At 29.7% G+C, this 26,051-nt stretch overlaps 1 protein-coding gene across 1 annotated transcript in view; it reads left to right on the top strand.

The window, feature by feature from the left end:
* Positions 1-25,717, top strand: part of LOC140441421 (uncharacterized) — a 41,636-nt gene extending 15,919 nt beyond the window's left edge. Inside the window, exons 3-5 of the mRNA XM_072532142.1 lie at positions 4,278-4,548; positions 8,818-8,944; positions 25,434-25,717. Coding sequence (XP_072388243.1) covers positions 4,278-4,548; positions 8,818-8,944; positions 25,434-25,620 — 585 coding nt within the window. The 3' untranslated portion in view covers positions 25,621-25,717. The remainder of the gene's footprint in view (positions 1-4,277; positions 4,549-8,817; positions 8,945-25,433) is intronic.
* The last annotated feature ends 334 nt before the right edge of the window (positions 25,718-26,051 follow it).

The raw sequence follows: 26,051 nt of genomic DNA, 5'->3' as shown, positions 1-26,051 counted from the left end.
AAAAATTACTAGATATAGTAGACCATGACTTCTGGGTCTGATTGACTTACAGAAACAGTTTGACAGAATAAGACTCAAATATGTATTCCGTTTTCTGTGTAATAGAGAAGTTTCCCTAAATATTATAAAAACTATCAAAAACATCTACCAAAACAACAAAATGAAAGTCAGAATAGATGGACAATTTACAGAGCCTATAGAAATAGGCAGCAGAATAAGACAAGGGGACTCATTGAACTTTAACAAAGGAACAGGATACATCATGGGAAACAAAGAAATAAAAATACTCTGTTATGCAGACGATGCAATATTAATAGCCCAAGAAAAAGATAGTCTGCAAAAACTGGTCCACAGATTTAGGATCAGTGCAAAATAATTGACTATGACAATCTCATCTCAGAAAATTAAAATAATAGTAATTAGCAAAGAACCAACCAAATGTAAAATAGTACTTGATGGCATCAGTATTGAACAAGTAATGGTTATAACATACCTTGCCAGGAATAAAATACCAGGAAATATGCTGGAAGATCGAAAGACAAGGCAAGACATTAGAAGAAAATGAAACGTACAGTGTATAATTGAATGGACACAAAATAGAAAAAAAAAAGAATGGAGTATCCACATAAACAGAATAGGGGATACCCGTGTCATCAAAATAGCAAGAGAAAGGAGTAACAACCTTCCATAGAGATATTAATCTGCCAATTAACAAACAGATTTGCTTACAAAGAGAAGGAAGAGACGAAATGCATTTACGAGTAGAAATTCAGCTTAAGTAGACAAAAGATGCAGAAAAACCATTGCCTCCATCTTCGTTATTTAGAAGTGAATCTGAACATGAAAGAACGAAGTTGACCAACTGACAAATATATTTTGTCGCTTGAAGTAAGTCCCAGATATCATAGACGTTTTATATATATATATATATATATATATATATATATATATATATATATATATATACATATATATATATTTATATATATATTTATATATGTATATATATATATATATTTATATATATATATATATATTTATATATGTATATATATATATATATATATATATATATATATATATATATACATATATGGCGTAGATATGTGGTATAGAATCAAAACTAAGTGCAAACTAAAATTGCAGAATAAAGGTTAAATATTATTATTGTTAAATGATATAAATCAAACCAAAAAATTAAAAACAAATAAAATCAACAGAAATTGTAATAAAATAATTATTTAAAGAAAAATAACAAATATGTGATTTCTATAACGTTACTGATTATAATGTATTAAAACAGAAAACTAATACTTTTAGCAAAGAAATTATATTAAAAATTTATACATTGAACTATAAAACTTTTTGAACATGTTGTTCATTAAAATCCAGCGCTACACAGTTTTTCTACGTTGTGAATTGGTGATAAATAAAACGTCTTATAAAACAATTTAAGAAAACAATGTTTTAGAAAACAATTTAAATCTTAATTAAATGACTAGTTGGAGATAAGATTTTTAGACCTCGTACATTTATAATTTGTAGATTTCATTATTTTCATTGTAGCTTCTGTATCTGAGGTCATAAATATTTTGACGGAATTAGGCCTTTTTTAGTCATTTTTTGATCAAAAATATATTGCTTATAGGATTAATTAGGATATTGTGGGAATATTTTTTAAATCTTTTTCTTCTTTTTATATAGACATGACTCTGTCTGTTTTTTAATGTGCATCCAGTAAATTGTCGTATCATCGTTTATGTGGTCTTACTACTGATCGTCATTGGGGAACCGTCTCTTGCCGTCTTTACTACCATATTTGTTGTCATTCGGCTTATATGATCGTTCCATTCTACTCTATTATTTCTTACCCAGTTTTTGATGTTCTCCATCTTACATCTACGTCGTATATCTGTACTTCTAGCTCTGTCCCATAGTGTCCTACCATCAAGTGTTTTTATCTCTTCTGTTTCTAACATTCTTTTTATCCTCTTTGTGTCAGGTCTTGCTTCTTCCGCGTATATCATTATTGGTCTGATGACTGTTTTTAAATTTTGCCTTTCGTTTCTGTCCCGATATTTTTATTTCTTCATACTGTTTCATTTAGGCAGCCTGCGTCTCTATTTGCTCTATTCACTTGATCTTCCACTTCACTTTCGAGTTTGCTGTAGCTAAATAATGTAACGCCTAGATATGTAAACTCCATTGCTTGTTCTATTATCTGACCTTCCAGCTCCAATTTACATTTTAGTAAATTTGCTGTTGTAACCATGCATTTTGTATTTTTGGGGAAAATTACCATGTTAAATTTTCTGACGGTTAATTTAAATGAGTGCAGCATACGTTGTAAATTATCTTCACTTTGAGAGAGTAATATCCTTTTTTTGTTATTTTATCCATATTCAGGTTGAACAATAGAGGACTTAGGAAATCTCCCTGTCTTATTTCATTGTCAGCTTCAATAGGATCGCTTAGTTCTTCTTCTACTTTTACTTTTATTGTGTTATTTTGGTAGATATTTTCGATCGTTTTGATTATTCCTAGTGGTATCTCCCTTACGTACAGTAAGTGAATAATGTCTTTTAATTTGAGCCGGTCAAATGCCTTGGTAACGTCCACCAAACATAGATAAACCGGTTTGTTGTACTCGAATGATTTCTCTTGCACTTGCTTCATTATAAATATAGCGTCGTAGCATGATCTTCCCGACCTAAAACCTTGTTGTTCTTCTGCTACTGTTATAATTTCATTCAGTTTACTTGTTATGACTTTGGTTTTTAATTTTGGTGTTGTGTTAATTAAATTAATTCCTCTGTAATTTTCCGGGTCCGTTTTGTCTTCCTTTTTGAACAGAGGTATTAGGATGCTTGATCTATATTCTTGACAAATTCTGTTTTGTTCTATTTTTTTTGGATTAGTTTTAATAGTTATTTTGTCAGATTTGGTTTTCTATACAGTTCGTTCGGTATTCTGTCCTCTTCTGGTGATATTCTATTTTTAATTTCCTTAATGCTTCCTTTACCTCTTCGTCTTCAATATTTATTTTTTCGTTTTTCGTCACCTCTTGTGTTGGTGGTTCATTATCGTTACCTTTAGCAAATAGGGATCGAAAGTAGTCTACCCATGTTTCCTTCTAAATTTGTTTCGTTTTTATTAGTTCGTTCATCTCTTTTCTTTGTCCTCTGATCATTCTTTATATTTCTTTTTATGTTTTGTAGAAATCGTGTTTCATCTGTTTTGAGAAATTTTGCCAGTGTTTCTTTTTTGTTTGTCTAACTAAAGTATTCGTCTTATTTCTGATTTATTTATAGTGGTTGTACGCCTGTTGCGTTTGTTGTGTTCTGTATTTGAAAAAGGCTTTCTTCTTTTCTTCACGATTTGTCTTCATTTCGTCTCTATACCATGGTGTTTTCTTTTTTGTTATGTTAGTTTTCGTTACTTTCCTCTGTCCAAGTGATTCTGTTGCTTCGTTAATTATGTTATTTTTGAGTTTTTCCCAGCTTTCCTCGATGTAATCGTTTTCTAATATTTCTGAACCTAAGATATTTAATTTGAGTTTATGGAGCATGTTTACAACAAAGTTGCTTTAACTCTTAATCTCCTAAATATTTTTTATTGGATATTTTAATTTTCAATGAAAAGTCAAATTTATTTTTCATATCATTGACTGGTTTATATTTATGTTAAAGTAATAATTCATCTAACTAGGCAATTTCTGATTATATTTGTTATGCTGTATAAAGTTTGAGTTTGGTGAAATATTTATTATTTCAGTATCTATATATAATAAATTCCAAACGAAAACGTATATAAATTCATCTGATTTTAAAAAATTATGTTATACAATAGTAAATATCACCACATTTTTAAATCAGTTTATTCCAAACGATATTAGTACAAATAATTCCTCAAATTTTTTTAGCTCTTAAACCTCTTAACTATTTAATTGGATATTTCAATTTTTTTTTCAAACATCCCATTTGTTTTTAATATCATTTACTTTATTTATATTTATGTTAAATTAATACTTCATTTAAATAGTTAATTTCTGATTATTTTTGCTACGGTGTATCTAAAGCAATAAAAAATATCACGACATTCTTACAGTTATTACATAATTCCTTAAAATTTTGAAACAGTTGAAATTTGTTATTTATATTATTTAAGTTATATGAAAAATTTATTCTTATAAACAATTGAATTTTAGTTTTAACAAAACTATTTTGTCAATAATTTTAATAATAATTGAAAATCAACACTAATCTCATTTATTCAAGGAAGCATCAAAAGTTAGAGAAGAATGCTTGAAATCTATAACTGGTGCTTTGGATCTAGTTAACACTAAGGAAATTCCGGTAGCATCACCAATCAGTTTTGCCAGGAAACAATGTATGCTTAAAACTCAAATAAATGGTTGTGTAGAAAAGGCGAACGAGGTAATTAAGGATTGTTTCGATACTACTCAAAACCATGCGATTGATGTCTGGAAGAAAATAGATACCGAAATATATGATTATTTGTGTGGTAACAAGGGTCGTGTGTCCTTTAGTAAGTATACTTATAAAGAATAGCCAGTAACATAAATGATAGTTTGTTACTACATAATGTGCTGTATATTATTACAATCTGGGCTTCTTTTACACTAATGACCAATTTTATTCTAACCTTAGATAAGAGAAGAAAGAAAGAGAAGAATAATGCTATCCTCTTATGTATTATTATAGTACTTCTTAATAATTTGCCCAATTTAAGCACTATATTTTGCTTTCACGTACTATAACCCCAAAAAAAACACAAAAAATTAAACAAATTCATTTATATATATTAAATTAATTTTAAAAAGAAAACGAGAAAAAAATAATATATATCTTTCTCATATTATATAAAGTACTTTATATTCATAATTAGGTATATATAAACCGATGAATTATTGTTTTAAAATATATATCGCTCAATATTCCATAACCTCTTTTAATCCATTTAAATCAATGATTCTACATATATCCTTTGGGTTATTTTTCAAAGATAGTAATATTTTTTGCTTTATCTACTATCTTCTTCCACTCTCTTCAGTCCTGAATTTTCTCTTTCTCTTATTTGTAATTTTCTTCTTTGATATATCCTCTAGCAGTTGGTCTTTCCATCTTAATTTTGGTATTCCTCTTGGTCTGTTTATTGTTAGTTTTTAGTTTGTTCTCTTTTTAAATAGTTCATACTTTTCTCTTTTTTGTGTTTGCTCAAACCATCTTAGTCTCTGCGCATGAATAAATTTTACCATATCTTCACCTTCAGTTACATTTACTTTTTAATGGTTCTTCTTCATTATCATTCTTCTGTATTCTCCGTCTTCTGTCTTTATTAAGTCGTGTATTCTCACATATATTTTTTATTATTCTAAGCTTTTCTTTTTTTCTGTCTACTATTATCCATTTATTCACAGTATCCAAGTATTTAGAGCAATTGAACTCTCGAATTTATTTTCATTTATTTTCATCTATTTGTATTAGACAAATTTCTTTTTTATCTATTTTATCTATTTGTATTTTGTACATTTGTAATAAATTTTCATCTATTTGTATTTGTATAAGTAAAATTCTGAGCGGTGTTGTACCTTCCGATTAATATTAAATTCTGTTTTTTCTGTGCTTATTGTAGTTGTTTATAAATGATGTGTCTTTGACTTGCTATTAACTCGTTAGTGTTGGTATATTCTTATTGCTAACTTATTTTTCTAGTATTGGTAACCAGTTCTTGCTACATTCTGTGGATATGTTTAATACATTTTTTTTTCATTCAGTGAGATGAATTATCCTTCTTTGTTTTCTGTTTCTTTCATAAATATTGATGCATCTTTAAATTGGATCATTTGCTCATTATACCTGGCATATATGCATAACTGGGATCTGTCAAAGTCGCTGGACTTGATGCATGATTCATGCTCTTAAATCCTGAATCCTATTTATACTCTAATACTTATTTGTCTTAAAGTTACCCCCAAATAAAACTTGTTACATTACTACATTGTTACATTACATTGATATTCTATAAATGTATTTTATTTGTTTTTTTCTAAATAATGATTTTTTTATTTCTCGTGTTACATTGAATTCTTATTTGGCAAGAATAGATCGCAGTGTATTGATTGTTTTAAATATTATATTACAGTATTTAGTTCCTATCCTTTAATTTTTCGTTTTGTTAGCCTTTTTAAATCGTTTCTTGTTTTCTGTTTTAATATTATAAATAACAATGGATAATAATGTTTTTTTAAAATCTTTGTTAGCAGGCTTTCGATGAAATGTATTTTCGTCTCGGCAGATTGTTGGGCTCTATCATATAGTAATTTTTTTTTATTTACATTTACTTGCTCGGCAATTATTACCATTCGCACAGTGGTAATTACAAACAACATTTTAGACACAACATTTTACAACAAATACTTAAGAGTTTATGATACATTGATATTTTTCTGAAAAACTAAAGAAGTCTGTCTAACAGGCTAGGAACTGCTAGGAATTGATGACATTCATTAAGAATGTGTTTTACTGTTAGTTAGCACTGTCATGTTTGACAGATAAGCCGGACATCTGATGTCATCAGGAAGCTGTGTGTTAGAATGGTGTAACCTATACGGATTCTTCGTATATGAATTTAAGGAATTTATTACGGCTCCTGAGAACTCCAACATTGGCTAGATTACCTGCGCACCTAACTCTTATTTAGTGTTAGACCCTCTGTGTATAAGATGTAACCCTCCAACCTGAGTTTCATGTTTCCTCTGAGCCATCCCTTTTGTGAGATGTCCAACTGAAACCTTAGTTTCAGACTGCATTTGGGAGTCTAGATAAAAAATTATCAGCCAAGTGATAGCCATCTAGATGAAAAGTTATTAGCCGTAAGTTTATTTATGAAGTTAATGTGCTATATTCCTTCTGTAATTTTAGGCAAAAAAGTCTTTGCACAATTACAAATTTATCAGTATCACTTCTTCACCAGTATCAGTTTTTTTGCCACCTTTATACTTTGGATCACTAAAGTATATGTAATTGCTGGTTTTATAATGTTAATATTAAGAGGAACGGATCTTCATTTCCAATTAGACATAGAAAAGGGTACGATTTGGACTTTTGAGGCTTATAGTAAGCCTTATATTAAAATTCCATTGTATAACCACAGTAAACTTGTTCCGTTATAAATCTGACTGGACCAATAAATTTGCCACGGTGAAGATTAACTTGTCATCCGCATAATATCGCTACTGAATCTTACCATTAACTGCTATTTATTACACATTAGGTATTCGTCGAAAGGCTTTGGATACCTGTGCTGACATGGCATCGTCAGTTACATTGTAAATATCACACGATTCTTTAGGATGCAATATATCCGCCTGTAGCGTTTTTCGATGATTTCTTTTACCAAAGTCGCTCTTTTGATTGCTTTGCAAATATTCTCAAATTCTTTTTTTATTTCTAAAAATCCACCTTGCACGATATCTAGAATTTTCAAATATACTCCACCCTCCGGACGAGATGATAGAGTGACACTTTCGTAAAGAATCCTGTTGTATATTCATGTTGTCTCTGATATATTGAATTTTCAACCAATACATTATTTCTAATGAACCTATTAAACATATACTATTTTTACAGTTAGTAAAAATGACATACGACTTGTGGGTCTCAGAGATTTAGTTTTCTTCGGTTCAGAATTTTTAGGTTTATGTATCGAAGATGCAGTTATGAGCCTTACATTATTAATTTTTGGAAAAGCTAAATTTTATTCTTCATTTCATAATAAATCGTAATAAAAATGTTTGCCGGTGTTGGCATTACCGACCTCCTTCAAACAGAATTTTCAACTATATTTAACTGAAAATATATTTTTCATTATATCTCTTAATACAACTAAACCACATGCATAACTTTGCGCTATGTTTGTACGGGACGGTTCACCCTTGTGGTACAAGTTTTTTTATGCGGAACTGTTCCGTTGTGTCTTAATGATTAAATTATTTTTTCTATTTCCTTTTTTTTATTTTGTTTATTGCAAGATTTTTTTCGCTAGATGTCTGTTAGTTATGTTGGATCTTCGTACAACTACTGGCTTAACTATTTAAATTAGCCCATCTTTTTAATATACGTAAATTTTATTGTATATTGAGTGGACATGCGCTACTAAGGCGAAAGTACTGCGGAAAATAACCAGATATCAGCTCAGCGTAATAACAGGCATTCTTACTGGACATGCGCTAGTCAAGGGACAGCTGAATTTAATGGGGATATTTCATGCAGACTTAAGCTGAAGATTCTATAGCAGAGAACTTGAAACAGTCAATCATATCTTGCATACGAGGCATTAGATCCCAAAGCAACTTCAAAAATATATGGTACCTATCCACTAGACCTGAACAAACTAGTCAATAAAAATTGGCGAACAGCAATCATCCGTACGCAAAACTCCGAATATCACTGCATTATACACCTGTATAATGTACCTTTGACAACTTCTGATCAAGTAGCAAATAAGAATAAGAAGATTTTAATAAATAGTGCTAGATTTGGATTTCTCATTTACTTAAATTCTGGATTTTATTTATCAACATTTATTTTCTATTTCTATATCGCTCATGTATTATTTAAAATGAATGAAAATAGCAAATATTACTGTATTTTATTTATTGGAATTAAATAATTTATCGAATTGATTAAATTTCTATAATTTTTATTATTTAGATGACTGTGTTAAACCACCATATCATTTCTATCTTTTTCAATACCACGTATGTATGACCTGATTTAACAAATTCATTTTTAGCCTACTATAGAAGAGAGTCCAGCTGTTGGAAAGACGGTGTAGGCAACGCATCTGCAACTTGCATTAAAAATAACATCAAATCTGAAATACAACTTTACGATATAGCCAAACTTCAGGATCACTGCAGGTAAAAAATAAATTGTTTTTAACCGATTATTGAAATATTTTTATGTTTTTAACTTACTTATTTACGTTATGTGTTTGTATTATTATTTTATTAAAATGAAACACTGAGTATCCATACTTTAGATTTTTAAATTTTTAAAGTTGTTTAAAGTTTTAAACTATAATTTTTTATGCTATATATATATATATATATATATATATATATATATATATATATATATATATATATATATATATATATATACTAAAGTGCACTCGAAGAGTGGTGGGTTTTTCGGTCAAAGTGGAGAAATAAAAGACAAAGAAGGTGGCTACTTCATCTATTTATTGAAGACGTTTCGCTTTCTGCTCAGAAAGCATCATCAGTTCATCTAAAAAGAACAATATGAAACCAAACATCCATAGAGAAGTTAAAAAGTGTGTGTTACCTTACAAAGACATGTAGCAGTCAAGGATGTTAAAAATATGAAAAAGCTTACGAAACTGGACATTTAGAGTTAAAGTTGTATAAAACAATTAATTGAAACTAGGTATAGTTTACAAATTAACAGAATTAGCACAGCAAAAGAACATGTGATAATCATACATGTATATAAAAAAAGTTATTATAAAAACTTAAGTAAAAAACATTAAGGTTTTTTTTTATGTGTAAAGAACTAGAAAGATCGTGAGAATGCACTTCCAACAATTTATTTATAATCAGTTAAATTTTAATTTTGACTTTAGGTTTATTGAATTATTTAAGATTAATATAGTAATAAAAATAAAAAATGAAGTTACCAGTCTTAAGCTTACTGAATCTCGCAGGTAAATGAATTTACAGGTTAAACACCAACGCAAACAACGTGAATGGATATGGCCTTAAGGTCAAAATGACAGAACAGCAAGGCAAAATACCAACCTCTAATACAATAGAGCGGTACATTCATAGAATGTGATAAATTTGGTTGACAACTTGTCGTTAAAAAGCCAAAAAATGAAAGGAAAAGGTGGTTAAGATCACCATTTTCCCACCAGTGATTGATTTGTTAACAAAGAACAAAGCATGCGAGGTCATGCTTTGTTCATGCAGGTAAAAATTATTTTACATAATTATGATGGATATGCTCCCAGATTTTATTGTCTACCTAAAATACATAAGCCCACATTGAGCATGAGGCCAATTGTTTCCTCCATCAATTCACCAAATATTAATATTTCTAAATTTTTAACTGGCATCTTACTGGCTAATTTATTAATAATTTTGAACTTCCACAAGGCTACATTTTAGTGAGTTTTGATGTGGTATCTCTTTTCACTAATTTACCTCTCTCTAGTGTAATTACCTCCTTAAGAAATCACTGGAACTCCATCCAACCTAACTGTCCTGTATCCTGGGATGTATTTGCATAACTTTTGCAATTAGTATTTGACACTAATTTTTTGGTCTTTAACGACAAATATTATCTTCAAATTTTTGGGACACCTATGGGTTCCTCAATCTCTCCCATCCTAGTTAATTATGTACTGGATGATTTGGCTTCTGACCGTTTGGGTCTTTTAGATTTCCAAATCCCTTTTATTAAACGGTATGTGGATGACTTATTACTAGCCTTACCTCCAGACAAGATTCAGGCCACCTTGTCTTTGTTCAATGAGTTTGATCCTCATTTACAGTTCACTGTTGAACTTAAGGACTCTAACACAAATAGTATTCCCCTCTTAGACATGCGTCTCAGAATGGGAGATAACACCCTAAATTCAAGTTGGTACAGGAAACCAATGGCCTCTAATAGGTTTCTCAACTACCACCCTTGTCATCTATTTAAATATAAATTAAACCTAATTAAAGCTTTAAGCTGCAGGCTAAATAGACTGACACATCCGGTTAATCGAAGGGAATCCGTTTAATTACTTAGGAAAATTCTGATTGAGAATTCCTATCCATCCTCCCATATTAATAAATACCTTTTCGTGCAAAGCTATGGTTCCACTTTAAATGACATACCTAATGGTGACCAACTTACAACAATAATATCAAATTATTCAATTAACAACACTGTTCTGCCTAATACTGTACTTGGGACTCCAACTACCCATTACTCATCTTTACCTCATTTTCCCTAAGTTACTGAGAAAATTGTTAAACTGTACAAACATAATAACGTACCGGTTAAAATTGCAATTAAGAATGTTAAGACTGTCAGGAATTTGTTTTCTAAAACTAAAACACCTCTGTCCCTTCTGGAACAAGTTAATGAAATATATCGTATACCTTGTGCTGAGTGTGACTCATGTTACATCGGTCAGACAGGGAGATCACTGAGAGGGCGTCTTACGACACACCGCAGTGATATTAACTTATCTAAGCATAGTTGTGCTCTTGCCCAGCATGCTATTAACTCTAAGCACGAAGTGAACTTTAATGAAGTTAAAATTCTTGGCACTGAACGCAATCTCGTTAAAAGACAGTTTTTAGAAATGTGTTCAAGATTAAAACACCCAAATACTCTTAATAAGAGAACCGACATTAGTAACTTGAGCCAAATTTATCATGCATTAATTTTGCACAATTAGGCTTAATATGTTGTTTACTTGAATTGTCCCTTAAGGTGTTTTTATCACATTTTCATATTTAATAAATTCAAATAAAAATAAAAATAAAATAAATTATTCTTTCCTTATTAACTTAGATTAATCAACTTACATTTTATTAACTATTTGGTCAATATCACTTTTATATACTTAAGTAATTGTTCCTTTTGATTAACTTGTTTGGTAAAATTTTAAATATATATATATTGTTATGATGTGTTTTTTGTTTGAATGATGAGCAATGAGTATTTTTAATAATATAGGGTTTTTATCGCGGTTCTCAAAGAATTAGCTTGTAAGTACTTTTTTAAATTATCTTTATTATAACTATTATGAAACACACATATATATCTAACTTAGCCAATGTAAATTTAAAATAAACTATCTTTAAATTGATATTCTTATAAAACTAATTAAATTCTATAGACAATCTACAATTTAAACAAAACTATCTTCAAAATTGAAATTGTTATGACACTAACTAAATTATATTAACAAAATTTTGTACCTTTCTTTCACTGAATGCCTAAATGAACTGTTTTCTACTATATAGATTCTAATCACCACTGAATGTCTTCGTACTTCAGTTATCCTTGTTTTTTGTGAAATTACTTTTTCCAATTATCAGCTTCTACCAATTTAAGATATAGTTTTCTTCACCAGCATTTATACACCACCAACCAAACCAGCAAACAGCATTTATATTTATTCTTCTTTTCAATATACCAATATCCACTTATTATAAGTTGATTTATACTAATCTCCAACCATAATATAATTTAATTTCTTCCAATATACTTTTTTTAATCTTCAATAATTATTTGTGTATAATTATAAATGTGCATTAAATTATATGCATAATTTTTAATCTTCATTTAACTCACTATATTAAACAATTGGACTATCTCCAACTAACTTTCATATTTCTTATAAAACTGCTTGACTGATTTACTAAAACTGTGAACAATTGACTTCACTAATTAATTGTGTCTATCTTCTACTAACTTTCATAATAAACTGCTTGACTTCTAACTAAAAACTGCCATCTTGAATCCAAATCACGGGTATTTATATCTTTTCAATCTTCCAGAACCATCTGGTAAGAAATCATGTTCCAATTTGTTCTATCACTTCTATATAGATGTTCTCGAAAAAAATATCTGTTCGATCCACCGCCATAATCATTATTTTGAGAATGTTCGACTGTAAACAATGGTCACACTCTGCACTCTGAAGAATTCGTTAATGTTCCATTGATAATTTTGTTGACATTTAGGCTTTTCAGATCAGAATAAACATTTAAATCATCAAATATATATAAATTAAACACCTCAAACCAACATTATTATTATAACCCCACTTATATTCGTATTATGATTAATTTCTATCTGTCAATCCACTGTATAGTTGGTTGCCTAAGCACATGGCTCACTTAAATCTATTTACAACATTAAAATTACTAAAATACAACTTTTTACAATTATTATATGCTAATTTATTAAAAATGCCCTCACATAAATATATTTTTATAAATTTCTCTAGTATATAACTTATTTAAAATAATCAAATACTTTTTTATATCTAATATTATGTAGTATATAACTTATAAATTATTTTCTATAAACCCCAATTGTATCAATACCCCAAAATATAATATTTAAAATAAATAATTTACTTATTATTTTTTTAAATATTAATTTTCTCATACCTTATTAAATTTAATAAATCAAAAATTTTTTTTTTTATTTAAAATGTGTTAAATACATCCCTGTTCGCTGTCTATGTTAAAACAGAGAACAACGCTGCACAGTTCGGCTATTCTATGGTCAAACTGTCATGTCAAATGGAGCAATGGATATTATACCAGAGAATAAAATATAACCTTAATTAAAAATATAATCTATATTGTGTTCTGTTTATTTATAGACAAAATCTAGGAATTATTTCCATTCAACAGGCTTTCATCCATATGAATTGGTAAGTTTTACACTTTTTATAAAGACATTTACACAATCAATTCTGTATCTAACCCCAAAATATGATTTTTAGGGTACCAAACAATTTCCATATGTACAAAATTCAACAAGTATGATGTCAAATTTATTCACAACAAAGAAATCTACAATCTATCTATGAAATGGATCTATCAGTAAGTTTTTTTTCTTTTTTTGAAATTCTTTTCTTTGTTTAGTTGACATATTGGGCATTGGGTAGTAATTTCTTTTGCTATACTTATGTCATTCTTTGCAAAATAATTGTCCCTAAATAGCATTCATAGCTTTCTTGAACCAATATGCATATAATTGTTATGTAAATTTTTCAATATTTTCTTTGCTAAAGTTCTAGTTATTACATATACTTCTATGCCATTTATTATTTTATAATATACTCCATCTTTCTTAAGGACTTTTTGTTTTTCACTCAAATTGATCTGATCTCTTATAATTTCTTCTTTAGAATATAATCCAGTACTTTCTACTAATTGATTTAATCCAATTTTTATTGTTCGCTGCCCTTTTTGTGGTGTATTTTCTAACCTTGATAAAGCATCTGCCACTATATTGGATTTTCCAGAAATGTATTTGATTTCAAATGAGTATTCACTCAATATTAGACTCCACCGATGTATTCTACTGTTTCCATATTTGTTATTTAATATAGATGTTAAAGCTTGGTGATCTGTTTCTATTGTAAATTCATTACCCAACAAATAGAATCTTAATTTTGTGACACAGTGTATTATACTTGCTAGTTCTAATTCTGAAACTGAGTAACCCTTTTCATGTGGCTTTGTAATTCTTGAAATGAATTGTATTGGGTATTCGACCCCATCATGTATTTGTAATAATACCCCTGATAATCTCTCTATTGATGCATCTGTTCTTAATATGAATGGCTGTGTGTAGTCAGGATAGTATATTTTCAAATTTGACAGAAAAATGTTTTTAATTTCTTGGAATGCTAGTTCTCTTCTCTGATCCCATCTCCATTTTACACCTTTTCTCAGTAGTTCAAGTAATGGAATTTCTTTTATACTTAGATCTGGTATCATCCTTTTATAATAATTAATTATTCCAATAAATCCTCTTAAAGTTCTTAAGTTGTGTGGTGTTTTATATTCCTGAATGACTTGTGTCCGTTCTGGATCCATTTCGATTCCCTTAGTGTTAAGTTTATAACCTAGATATATGACTTCTTTTTGAAAAAATGTACATTTTTCTTGATTTATTTTTAGTCCAACTTTGTCTAATCTATTTATTATAATTTTTAGGTGTTTCTCATGATCTTCAGCCGTTTTAGAAAAAATTAATATATCATCAATGTAGTGAATTACAAAATGTTCATATTGATCCAAAATATCATGAAGACATCTACATAGAGCACTGCAAGATGATTGAAGTCCAAATGGTACTACTTTGAATTATTGATATACTACTCCATCTATCTGAAATCCTGTATACTGTCTACTTTTTCTTTCTAGAGGTATTAACCAGAAACTATGCTGTAAATCGATTTTAGTGAAAAATGACATTCCTGTAATTCTTCCTAATATTCCATCTATACTCATTGGTGCTTCAAATTGCTTTTCAGTAATCTTGTTAATATTCCTTGCATCCAAACATAACCTGATTTCACCTGATCTTTTTCGTACTACTACTATGGGGTTAATAAAACGTGTGTCTGCCTTCTCAATGATCCCATCTTCTAACATATTATTAATTGTTTTGTTTACTTCTTCTCTGTATTTATATGGTATTGGGTATGATTTTGTTTTAAAATCTTTTTCCTCCTTAACTCTTATACTATGGATATAATTCTGTGCAATTCTATTTTCTTTATTGACAAGTCCCTTGTGTTGCTGCAATATGGAAATGACTATTGATTTATATTCTTCAGGGCAATTTAAAACTTTCATTATATCTTCTTCTTTACAAATAAAATTATTCTTCATTATGTACTCATTATTCCTTGCTTCCAATTTTACGCACTCCACCTCGTAGGCATCCATCTGCTTAAAATTTCCATTCCTTAAATATTCACTACAATAATTATTCTTTACATTCTTTTGGGACATTTCCCTATCATCAAAATACATTTCTTCTTCATAAACATCATTATTTTCTTTTAATAATATCCTATCAACTCTTATTCCTTCTTCCACCTCATCTTTCTGCATAAATTTAATTATTTACCCTTCCAAAGTTACCATTTTTTCTTCAAAATCTATCTTTACTTTCTTCTTTTCCAATTCATCATTTCCCATTAATATATCAACACATAAATCCTTGACAATAAATCCTTGCATATTAATTTCTTTATTAAGAATATTAATTTTAAAATTGGCTAGTTTATCAATTTCACCCAACTTCTTATTATTTGCACCAATAATTTTAATTTTTGGAATCTTTATTATATCTGATAGTTTTAATGTATTAAAAATAAAATTCTCCGAGACTAAAGTACTTTCTGAACCAGTATCTATCATAATCTTAATCATTTTATTTTTGGCCAAAGCATTTATATAAATTAAATTAATAGATTCAATAATTTTATCTTCATCTAAAGAAATAAATTCAGAAGGTTTTTCATAATAGCAATTGCCTAACTTGTAATTCAGAAAGTTTACTGCACAAAATTTTGATTATTAGAATTGTCAGATTGTATCTGACCACTTGGATCTGATGTCCTATGTCCTTCCCTACTATGACTTCTACTCACATTTTCCTGCCTTGTAGTACTTCGTTCCCTGTCTTCGCAGCTTCTATTCCTTCGAACACAATTTACCTGTCTGTTATAGTTAGGTCGCTCTGTATTTCTTCTATTGTTAAAATCTTGTCTATTATTATTAGTACTGTTATTAAAATGTTGTTTATTATAATTACTGTTATTATTATTAAAATTTTGTAAATTATTACCATATCTATAATTATTGTTATATGATTGTCTATATTGTTGATTATCATTTTTATTATATTGAAAGTTATTATTGTTTTTTCTGTTGTTATTATTACTTGTCATATTGCCTCTTTGTATTCTTTGAATAAAATTAATAAAACTATCTATTGTTTGAATATTTTGTACAGTTACGGTTTGCACAACATCAGCATCAAAATGTCTAGATACATTTAAGACTGTTTCATCCTCTCTAAGTGGTGGTTCTAAATATTTTGCAACTGTTATCAGTTTTAATGCATAATCTACCATATTTGATTTTAAATTGTGATTATACTTTCCAAAATATAGAATTTCTCTAAACTTGGCTTGCTCTAATTCACCCCAATAATAATTTAAAAATTTATTTTCAAATGTTTGTGAAATATCATCTATTCTCTGTTCCACATTTCTTATTTGATTACTATTTATTTGGATATTTTGTTGTATATCGTCTAATTTTTCTTCTGTGTTTCTCCTGTCTTCGTTAATTTTTACTTCTAAGTTACATTTCTGTAACTCTATTTTCTGTTCTATATCTATCTTATTATCTTGAATAATCCTCTTTACTTCTGTCCTCTCATTTTCTATCCTTTTCTTGTAGTCATTCCGTATAATTTTTATTTCATTTGCTACTTTTTTCTCTGCAGCTTCAAATTTTTTATCCATTTGTTTTTCTATTTGTTTTACAATTTTATTATTATTATCCTCTATTTTCTTTTCTAATTTTCTATAATTCTCTTCTAATTTCTGTTCCATTTTTTTCATGTCTTCTTTGACTTCTTTTGAATTCTCTTCCAATTTTTTTATGTCTTCTTTGACTTGTTTTGAATTCTCTTGCAATTTTTTTATGTTTTCTTTGACTTCTTTTGAATTCTCTTCCAATTTTTTTATGTCTTCTTTGATTTCTTTTGAATTCTCTTCCATTTTTTTTGTATTCTCTTCCATTGTCTTGTTCATCTGCATCATTAATGACATCAAAGCTGCCATATTGACATTTTCCTCTCTTTCTGGATTCATTTCTGCAGTATCTTGTGGAACTTGAACTAAACTCTCCTCTTGTATAGGTTGTGTTTCTACTTCCACATCTTCTTCATTCTTTTTGCTTCTTGTACCTTTCTTTCCTTGAGACATTTTGAGACTTTACTTGTTCAAATATAATTAAAAATAAAATCTATAATTTTTTCTTTCTACTGATAATTAATTTAATTATATGAGAGCACTTATCTTCCCAAACTAATTCTTTTAAATAGAGAGCCACCGCGTTGGGCGCCAAATTGTTATGATGTGTTTTTTGTTTGAATGATGAGCAATGAGTATTTTTAATAATATAGGGTTTTTATCGCGGTTCTCAAAGAATTAGCTTGTAAGTACTTTTTTAAATTATCTTTATTATAACTATTATGAAACACACATATATATCTAACTTAGCCAATGTAAATTTAAAATAAACTATCTTTAAATTGATATTCTTATAAAACTAATTAAATTCTATAGACAATCTACAATTTAAACAAAACTATCTTCAAAATTGAAATTGTTATGACACTAACTAAATTATATTAACAAAATTTTGTACCTTTCTTTCACTGAATGCCTAAATGAACTGTTTTCTACTATATAGATTCTAATCACCACTGAATGTCTTCGTACTTCAGTTATCCTTGTTTTTTGTGAAATTACTTTTTCCAATTATCAGCTTCTACCAATTTAAGATATAGTTTTCTTCACCAGCATTTATACACCACCAACCAAACCAGCAAACAGCATTTATATTTATTCTTCTTTTCAATATACCAATATCCACTTATTATAAGTTGATTTATACTAATCTCCAACCATAATATAATTTAATTTCTTCCAATATACTTTTTTTAATCTTCAATAATTATTTGTGTATAATTATAAATGTGCATTAAATTATATGCATAATTTTTAATCTTCATTTAACTCACTATATTAAACAATTGGACTATCTCCAACTAACTTTCATATTTCTTATAAAACTGCTTGACTGATTTACTAAAACTGTGAACAATTGACTTCACTAATTAATTGTGTCTATCTTCTACTAACTTTCATAATAAACTGCTTGACTTCTAACTAAAAACTGCCATCTTGAATCCAAATCACGGGTATTTATATCTTTTCAATCTTCCAGAACCATCTGGTAAGAAATCATGTTCCAATTTGTTCTATCACTTCTATATAGATGTTCTCGAAAAAAATATCTGTTCGATCCACCGCCATAATCATTATTTCGAGAATGTTCGACTGTAAACAATGGTCACACTCTGCACTCTGAAGAATTCGTTAATGTTCCATTGATAATTTTGTTGACATTTAGGCTTTTCAGATCAGAATAAACATTTAAATCATCAAATATATATAAATTAAACACCTCAAACCAACATTATTATTATAACCCCACTTATATTCGTATTATGATTAATTTCTATCTGTCAATCCACTGTATAGTTGGTTGCCTAAGCACATGGCTCACTTAAATCTATTTACAACATTAAAATTACTAAAATACAACTTTTTACAATTATTATATGCTAATTTATTAAAAATGCCCTCACATAAATATATTTTTATAAATTTCTCTAGTATATAACTTATTTAAAATAATCAAATACTTTTTTATATCTAATATTATGTAGTATATATATATACTACATATTATATATATTCGGTTTTTTTATAACGTCTTACGACGTTGTCCGACTCCCAAACGCCACTGTATTCTGTCTTGAGTTAGGTCTTCGTCCAGATTTCGAGCGCTAATCGCTTTCCTAACTCCCAGGTTCCAGCTCTGTGGTGGTCTTCCTCGTTTCCTCTTCTCTGGGGGTTGCCACATCATCGTTTTTTTAGGCAGTCTTTCGTCCCCCATTCGGCTTACATGCCCATACCATATGAGCTGTTTTCTCTCAATATCCTCAACTATAGTGCCCTCTATACCCATTTGTTGTTTTATCACTTCATTCCGTATTCTGTCGGCTCTTGATATTCTCATCGATCTTCTGACGGCATCCATTTCCGTGGCTTCGACCTTTTTCTTATATTTTTCGGTTATTCTCCATGTCTCAGCTCCATAAAGTAGGCTAGTTTTAACCATTGTCTCATAGATGTTCCATTTTCTTTTCTTTGATATTTCTTTACTCCATAGAACTCCGTTCAAACATGCTATAGCTTTTCGTGCTTGTACAATTCGATGTTCTATTTCTCGTTCGTCTTTTCCACTACGGTCGAAGTTGACCCCAGGTATTTATATTCGTTGCATGGATTTATTTTTTGATTGTCATCGATATCGAGTTGTTCTGTTTCAGCTCCAATTGAGAGGTATTTTGTCTTTCGTTAATTGATGTTTAATCCCCATTTCTGGTATTCTTCAATTAGTTTTCTAAGCATGTATTCCATGTCATCTTTGTCATTTGAGATCACCACCTGATCATCTGCAAACTGTAAGTATATATGTAATCCTGATCGTTCAATTGTATACCCATTCCTTTGACTTTCCTTTTCCATTGTTTCAGAGCTGCAGAGATATTAATCTTAAATAGAGTCGGAGAGATGCAACATCCTTGTCTGAGACCCTCAGTAACTGCAAATTTTTCAGCTAAGAGGTTTCCGAATTTCATTTGGGAGTTTGAACCATAATATAGATCTTTGAGAGCACTAACCAATGTTTGATGTATGTTTGATGTGCCCAGGACTTCCCATAGTTTATTTAGCGGGACTGTGTCATATGCCTTCTCAAGATCTACAAAAGTCATATGTAACTCTCTATTTGTCACACTTTTCTTTTCTATAATTTGTTTAAGACAGAAGATGTTATCTGTACATGAACGACCTGCTCTAAATCCTCCTTCTTCTTCGTCTTCAGACGATTGATAATATTCCTCTATCAGGTCCCGTAGTATTCGACCGTATAGTCTACTCATTGAGCTTGTGACCGATATCCCTCTATAGTTTTTACAATTTCTCCTGTCACCTTTTTTATATATTGGGGTCATACATGCTGTTTTCCATTCATCTGGTGTTGGATGTCCATTAATATATTCGATAAATATCGCCGTGATCATTCTGTGTAATTTCTCTGGCCCATTCTTTATTAATTCCGTAGTTACTCCCTCTGGTCCACTTGCTTTTCCATTTTTTATCCCTGCTATAGCTTTTTGAACTATGTAATGGTAAACTATGGTAATATGCTCTCCCAGAATTTCGATTCTTGATGAATTCATATCTTCTTTAAATTCGTCTCTATTCTCATTTAATAGATATTTGTAATAATATGGAAATAAAGCCTACAATCCATTTAAGACGACAAAAGGACTTCTACAAGGCTGTGCTACGTCCCCTACTCTGTTTAAAATATTCTTGGAAAAGACACTCAAACCATGGAGGAGAAAGTGCGAAGGAATGGGCATACCAGTAAGAGACGAATACCTATACACCTTAAGTTTTGCCGACGATCAAGTAGTCATCGCACAAGATGAAGAAGATCTCAGCTTTATGCTCAGAAAACTAGAAGAACTAGAAAACTATAAAAACAACGGAATGGAAATAAACTTAGAGAAAACCGAATACCTAACAACAGAAAACAAGGATATGAGAAACCTAGAGATAGACGAGGGAAGACAAATAAATGGAACAGATAAATTCAAGTATTTAGGAACCATAATATCGAACCAGGGAACAACAGAAGAAGATATAAACAACAGACTGAGACAAACAAGAAACTGTATAAGACAACTAAACTCAGTGTTGTGGGATAAGAACATTACGATAAAGACAAAAAAGAGAATATATAACACCCTGACAAGAAGTATCCTGACATATGGGTCCAAAAACTGGACAATAAACAAGAGAAATAGAGGTAGAATAAGAGCAGTAGAAATGGAATTCCTGAGGAGAAGCTGTAGACTTACAAAAAGAGACAGAATTGAAAACGCAGAGATTAAGCGGAGAATGGGAGTGCAATCAGACATAATCGACTATATAGAGGAGAAGAGACTATCCTGGTACGGCCACGTCAGAAGAGCGGACAGAGGACGCTGGATAAACAAAATCACAGAATGGAGCCCGATTGGAAGAAGAAAGAGAGGAAGACCCCGAAGGTCATTCAGAGATGAAATCGACGAGGCTATGGAGAAAAGAACCCTGCGAGATGGAGACTGGAATGACAGGGAAAATTGGAGAAAACGGTTGAGTGAAGGAAGACAGTGAAAACTGTGGAAATCCTTAGTAGTAGTAGTAGTAATAATGTGTCCAATCCTCGGGATTTATGGGATTTAGAATCACTTTCTCGTTAGTCGGCTTCTTAACAGAGTTTATAAACTTCCACGCCTCAGTGCATTATCGTCCTCCAATATAAGATTTTATCTCTTTGCACCTTCTATCCCATATCTCATTTTTGGAGGTCATAATTATCTTTCTAGTTTTCTTCTTCATTTCATTGTATCGGTCTTTGTCTGCGTCATCTTTTGTATTCAACCACTTAGGGTATAATCTTTTCTTTTCTGTTACCGCATTTTCGACGTCTTCATTCCACCAAAGCGTGTTACTAATTGCTGTTTGATGAATACTTGATATTATGTTCTCATATATGCATTTGGTATTTGTTAGTGTTTCGTCAAGTTTGGAGTCCATTCGGGTCTTATATGAGATATAAATTTTAAATTGAAATTGATGTGTAGAATCTTTGTGTGACATCATAAATATTATAATATATCATATTTTGGATTGACCTCGCATGCTTTGTTCTTTGTTAACAAATCAATCACTGGGGGGAAAATGGTGATCTTAACCACCTTTTCCTTTAATTTTTTGGCTTTTTAACGAGTTGTTAACCAAATTTATCTCATTCTATGAATGTACCGCTTTATTGTATTAGAGGTTGGTATTTTGCCTTGCTGTTCTGTCATTTTGACCTCCATGCCATATCTATTCACGTTGTTTGTGTGGGTGTTTAACCTGTAAATTCATTTACCTGCGAGATTCAGTAAGCTTAATACTGGTAACTTCATTTTTATCTTTATTACTATATTAATCTTAAATAATTCAATAATGTTACCTAAAGTCAAAATTAAAATTTAACTGCTTATAAATAAATTGTTGGAAGTGCATTCTCATGATCTTTCTAAAAAACCTTAAAGTTTTTATAATAACTTTTTTTATATACATGTATGATTATTACATGTTCTTTTGCTGTGCTAATTCTGTTAATTTGTAAACTATACCTAGTTTCAATTAATTGTTTTATACAACTTTAACTCTAAATGTCCAGTTTAGTAAGCTTTTTCATATTTTTAACATCATTGACTGGTACATGTCTTTGTAAGGTAACACCCATTTTTTACCTTCTCTATGGATGTTTGGTTTCATATTGTTTTTTTTAGGTGAACTGATGATGCTTTTTGAATAGAAAGTGAAATGTCTGCAATAAATAGATGAAGTAGCCACCTTCTTTGTCTTTTATTTCTCCACTTTGATCGAAAAACCCACCACTCTTCGAGTGTACCTTAGTTTATTTTGGATTGACGGTCGTACTCCTTTTCTCGATATGTATATATATATATATATATATATATATATATATATATATATATATATATATATATATATATATATATATATATATATATATATATATAATATATAGGTTCATAGTCTCTGTTAACTAAATGACAAAACTAACCTTTTGTTTTCAAAACGGCTGACTCTATCTTATTCCGCTTCGATTGCGACCTGTTCACCTCCCCCGTACTTCCCAGTTTCTCCAAATACGCCTGCTCTCTCTTCTGTCTATCGTTTATACCTGTCAAAATCTTTATACCTTGTGTATGATATATATTTTTATTTATATACACAGGCTAAGACTGGTCGTCACTCGACACTGAGGAGTAGGCAGATTGAGACCTCAGTGCCGCTTGACGGTTCTTGTATTTTTACATAATTAGATACTGGTATGTCACGAGTAAGGGAAGTAGGCAGATTGAGACTCCAAATTCGAACAAAACCGTATCCCTATTGATAATGGCTCAAAAATGGGTGCCGAAACTTCAACTTTCAAATTCTTAAGGCGTGCGCTCACAAAACATGAAAATGAGAAAAAGCATAAATTTGACTTCGAAAAAATTAAAATTTTAAAAACCAAACAAAACAAAAAGAAGAGGGAGATACACGAATCAATAGAAATAAAAAAGAAATTCCAACGCAATATATGACAAAAAAGATACACAAAATCTAAATAAAATATATTTCAATCTGATTTAAATAATAATAATTCTAACACCATAAAAAGCTCTTAAAGTCATAACATATCTCCACTTTACATTTTTCGAAAACATCAATGATACGCCCATATAAAAATAATTATACACTAATGACAGTAAACCATGAGACATCAGATATCAACTTTTATTTGTCACTTTTTACGTTTTGGTAAGTTACATATATACATATTTTACAATAACTGTTTGTTCTTAATCTTTTACATTTTAGAATCTTGAAAAAGGCAAGGGTTTTTGCTGCCGAAACGTTGATTTCTATGGAGAATAAGATCTAGTTCCACGTAATATAATTTATTGAACTTAAACCCAAGAAATACTTATTTTACATTAAATATAGTACGGTTCAACAAACAAGAAACTCAAAACTATATATATATATATATATATATATATATATATATATATATATATATATATATATATATATATATATATATATATATATATATATATATATATATATATATATATATATATCTTCTTCTTGAGTGCCATATCCCTACGGAACGTCGGCGACTACCATGCTTATAATATTTTTATACAGATCTCGGTCTTGCGCTACGTGTAGCAATTGGTCCGCTGTCAAACCTGTCCACTGCCGCAAATTCCTCAACCAAGAGAGTTTCTTCCGTCCTATCCATTTCTTTCCTTCGATTTTACCGTTGAGAATTAGCCGAAGGAACTCATATCTTGGTCCTCTAATTATATGTCCAAGATATTCTAGTTTACGCCTCTTAATAATATTTAATAGAGTTCGTTGATGTCCCATTCTTCGAAGAACTTCTTCGTTTCTGGTTCTGCTAGTCCATGGAATTTTTAGTATCCTTCGATACAACCACATCTCAAACGCCTCGATTTTATTCATAATATTGGCGTTTAAAGTCCAAGTTTCACATCCATACAAAAGTACAGACCACACGTAACATCTTGTAAACTTTTCACGGATTTCCATATTTAATGAGTTATTGGATAATAGAGGCTTGAACTTTTGAAATGAGTTTCTTGCCTGTTCAATTCTACATCGAATTTCGAAGGATGGATCTAGATTTTGGGTAATCCAACATCCAAGGTATTTGAATCTCTGAACTCTCTGCAGCGGTTGTTGGTTTAATATCAGTTGGGTTGCGCTGATATCCACTTTACTGGTCACCATGTATTTAGTTTTATCGATATTTATCGACAGTCCCCAATTTGTGCATTCCATGTCAACTCTATTGATTAGCTCCTGCAGATTGTCGATGTTTTCAGCTAGAATCACAGTATCGTCGGCGTACCGTATATTGTTAATTATTTCTCCTCCTATGATAATTCCTTTTTCATCTTTTAAAGCTTCCCTAAATAGATTCTCAGAATACACGTTAAAGAGGGTGGGAGATAGTATACAGCCTTGTCTTACGTATATATGCCTTGTATATATATATATATATATATATATATATATATATATATATATATATATATATATATATATATATATATATATATATATATATATATATATAATCGCTAATTGTATTAAATTGTATACGATTTTTTTGATAAATTTTTTCAAATTTAATTTTTTATAAAATTATTTGCACTTTATTATCTGCAATTTATTTTATTTTTAAAACAGTCTTTATTTATAATTAGGATATTTAGGTTTGTAATTTCTGTAACTATGTTCTAAATATATGTAACTTTTAGTGAATTCAGCGGTTATGAGAAATGCATGACAGAAAACATACCAAAAAGCTGCCCTCAGGACACTATTACCATATTAGTACCTATTATAAAATCTATAAAGAATGGAATTTGTAACGACATTGTACCAGGTGCAGACGACTACAAACAATTCTTTAAACAAGCTCTTTCTGGCGACTTCATGTTTTAGATCAAGTCAAATTCAATACCATTTATAATTGAAAACTAAATAAAAAAAATTAACCAATTTGTAGTTGAATATTAAAATAAATTTTGATATATACATATGCTTATTTTTATTAATTACCTTGTATTAACTATATTTAGATGTACGTATTTTAAAAATTATATATCTCCTCTGTTGTATCTTGCATTAGAAATTAGCTTTAACACTGTCCTTAAATGAGACCAACCAACAATAATTTGTACCTAATAAAAATTAAGTATTATATAGTTATGTATTTTGCACCGTTAAATATATACGATATGTTCCTGATCTGTAACGTAACATGTAATTTGCTGTATGTCGTGCACATTAGGACTGCTTTCTTAATTTTCCTGTTTTTACTATCTGTTTTATTGCAAACTATTGATTTATCTTTCTATATAATACTATGTTCA

The sequence above is a fragment of the Diabrotica undecimpunctata genome, chromosome 5 (genome assembly GCF_040954645.1).
Source record: "Diabrotica undecimpunctata isolate CICGRU chromosome 5, icDiaUnde3, whole genome shotgun sequence".
Classification (NCBI taxonomy): domain Eukaryota; kingdom Metazoa; phylum Arthropoda; class Insecta; order Coleoptera; family Chrysomelidae; genus Diabrotica; species Diabrotica undecimpunctata.
Note: the sequence above shows the minus strand (reverse complement) of the source record. Positions and strands in the feature narration are given on the sequence as shown.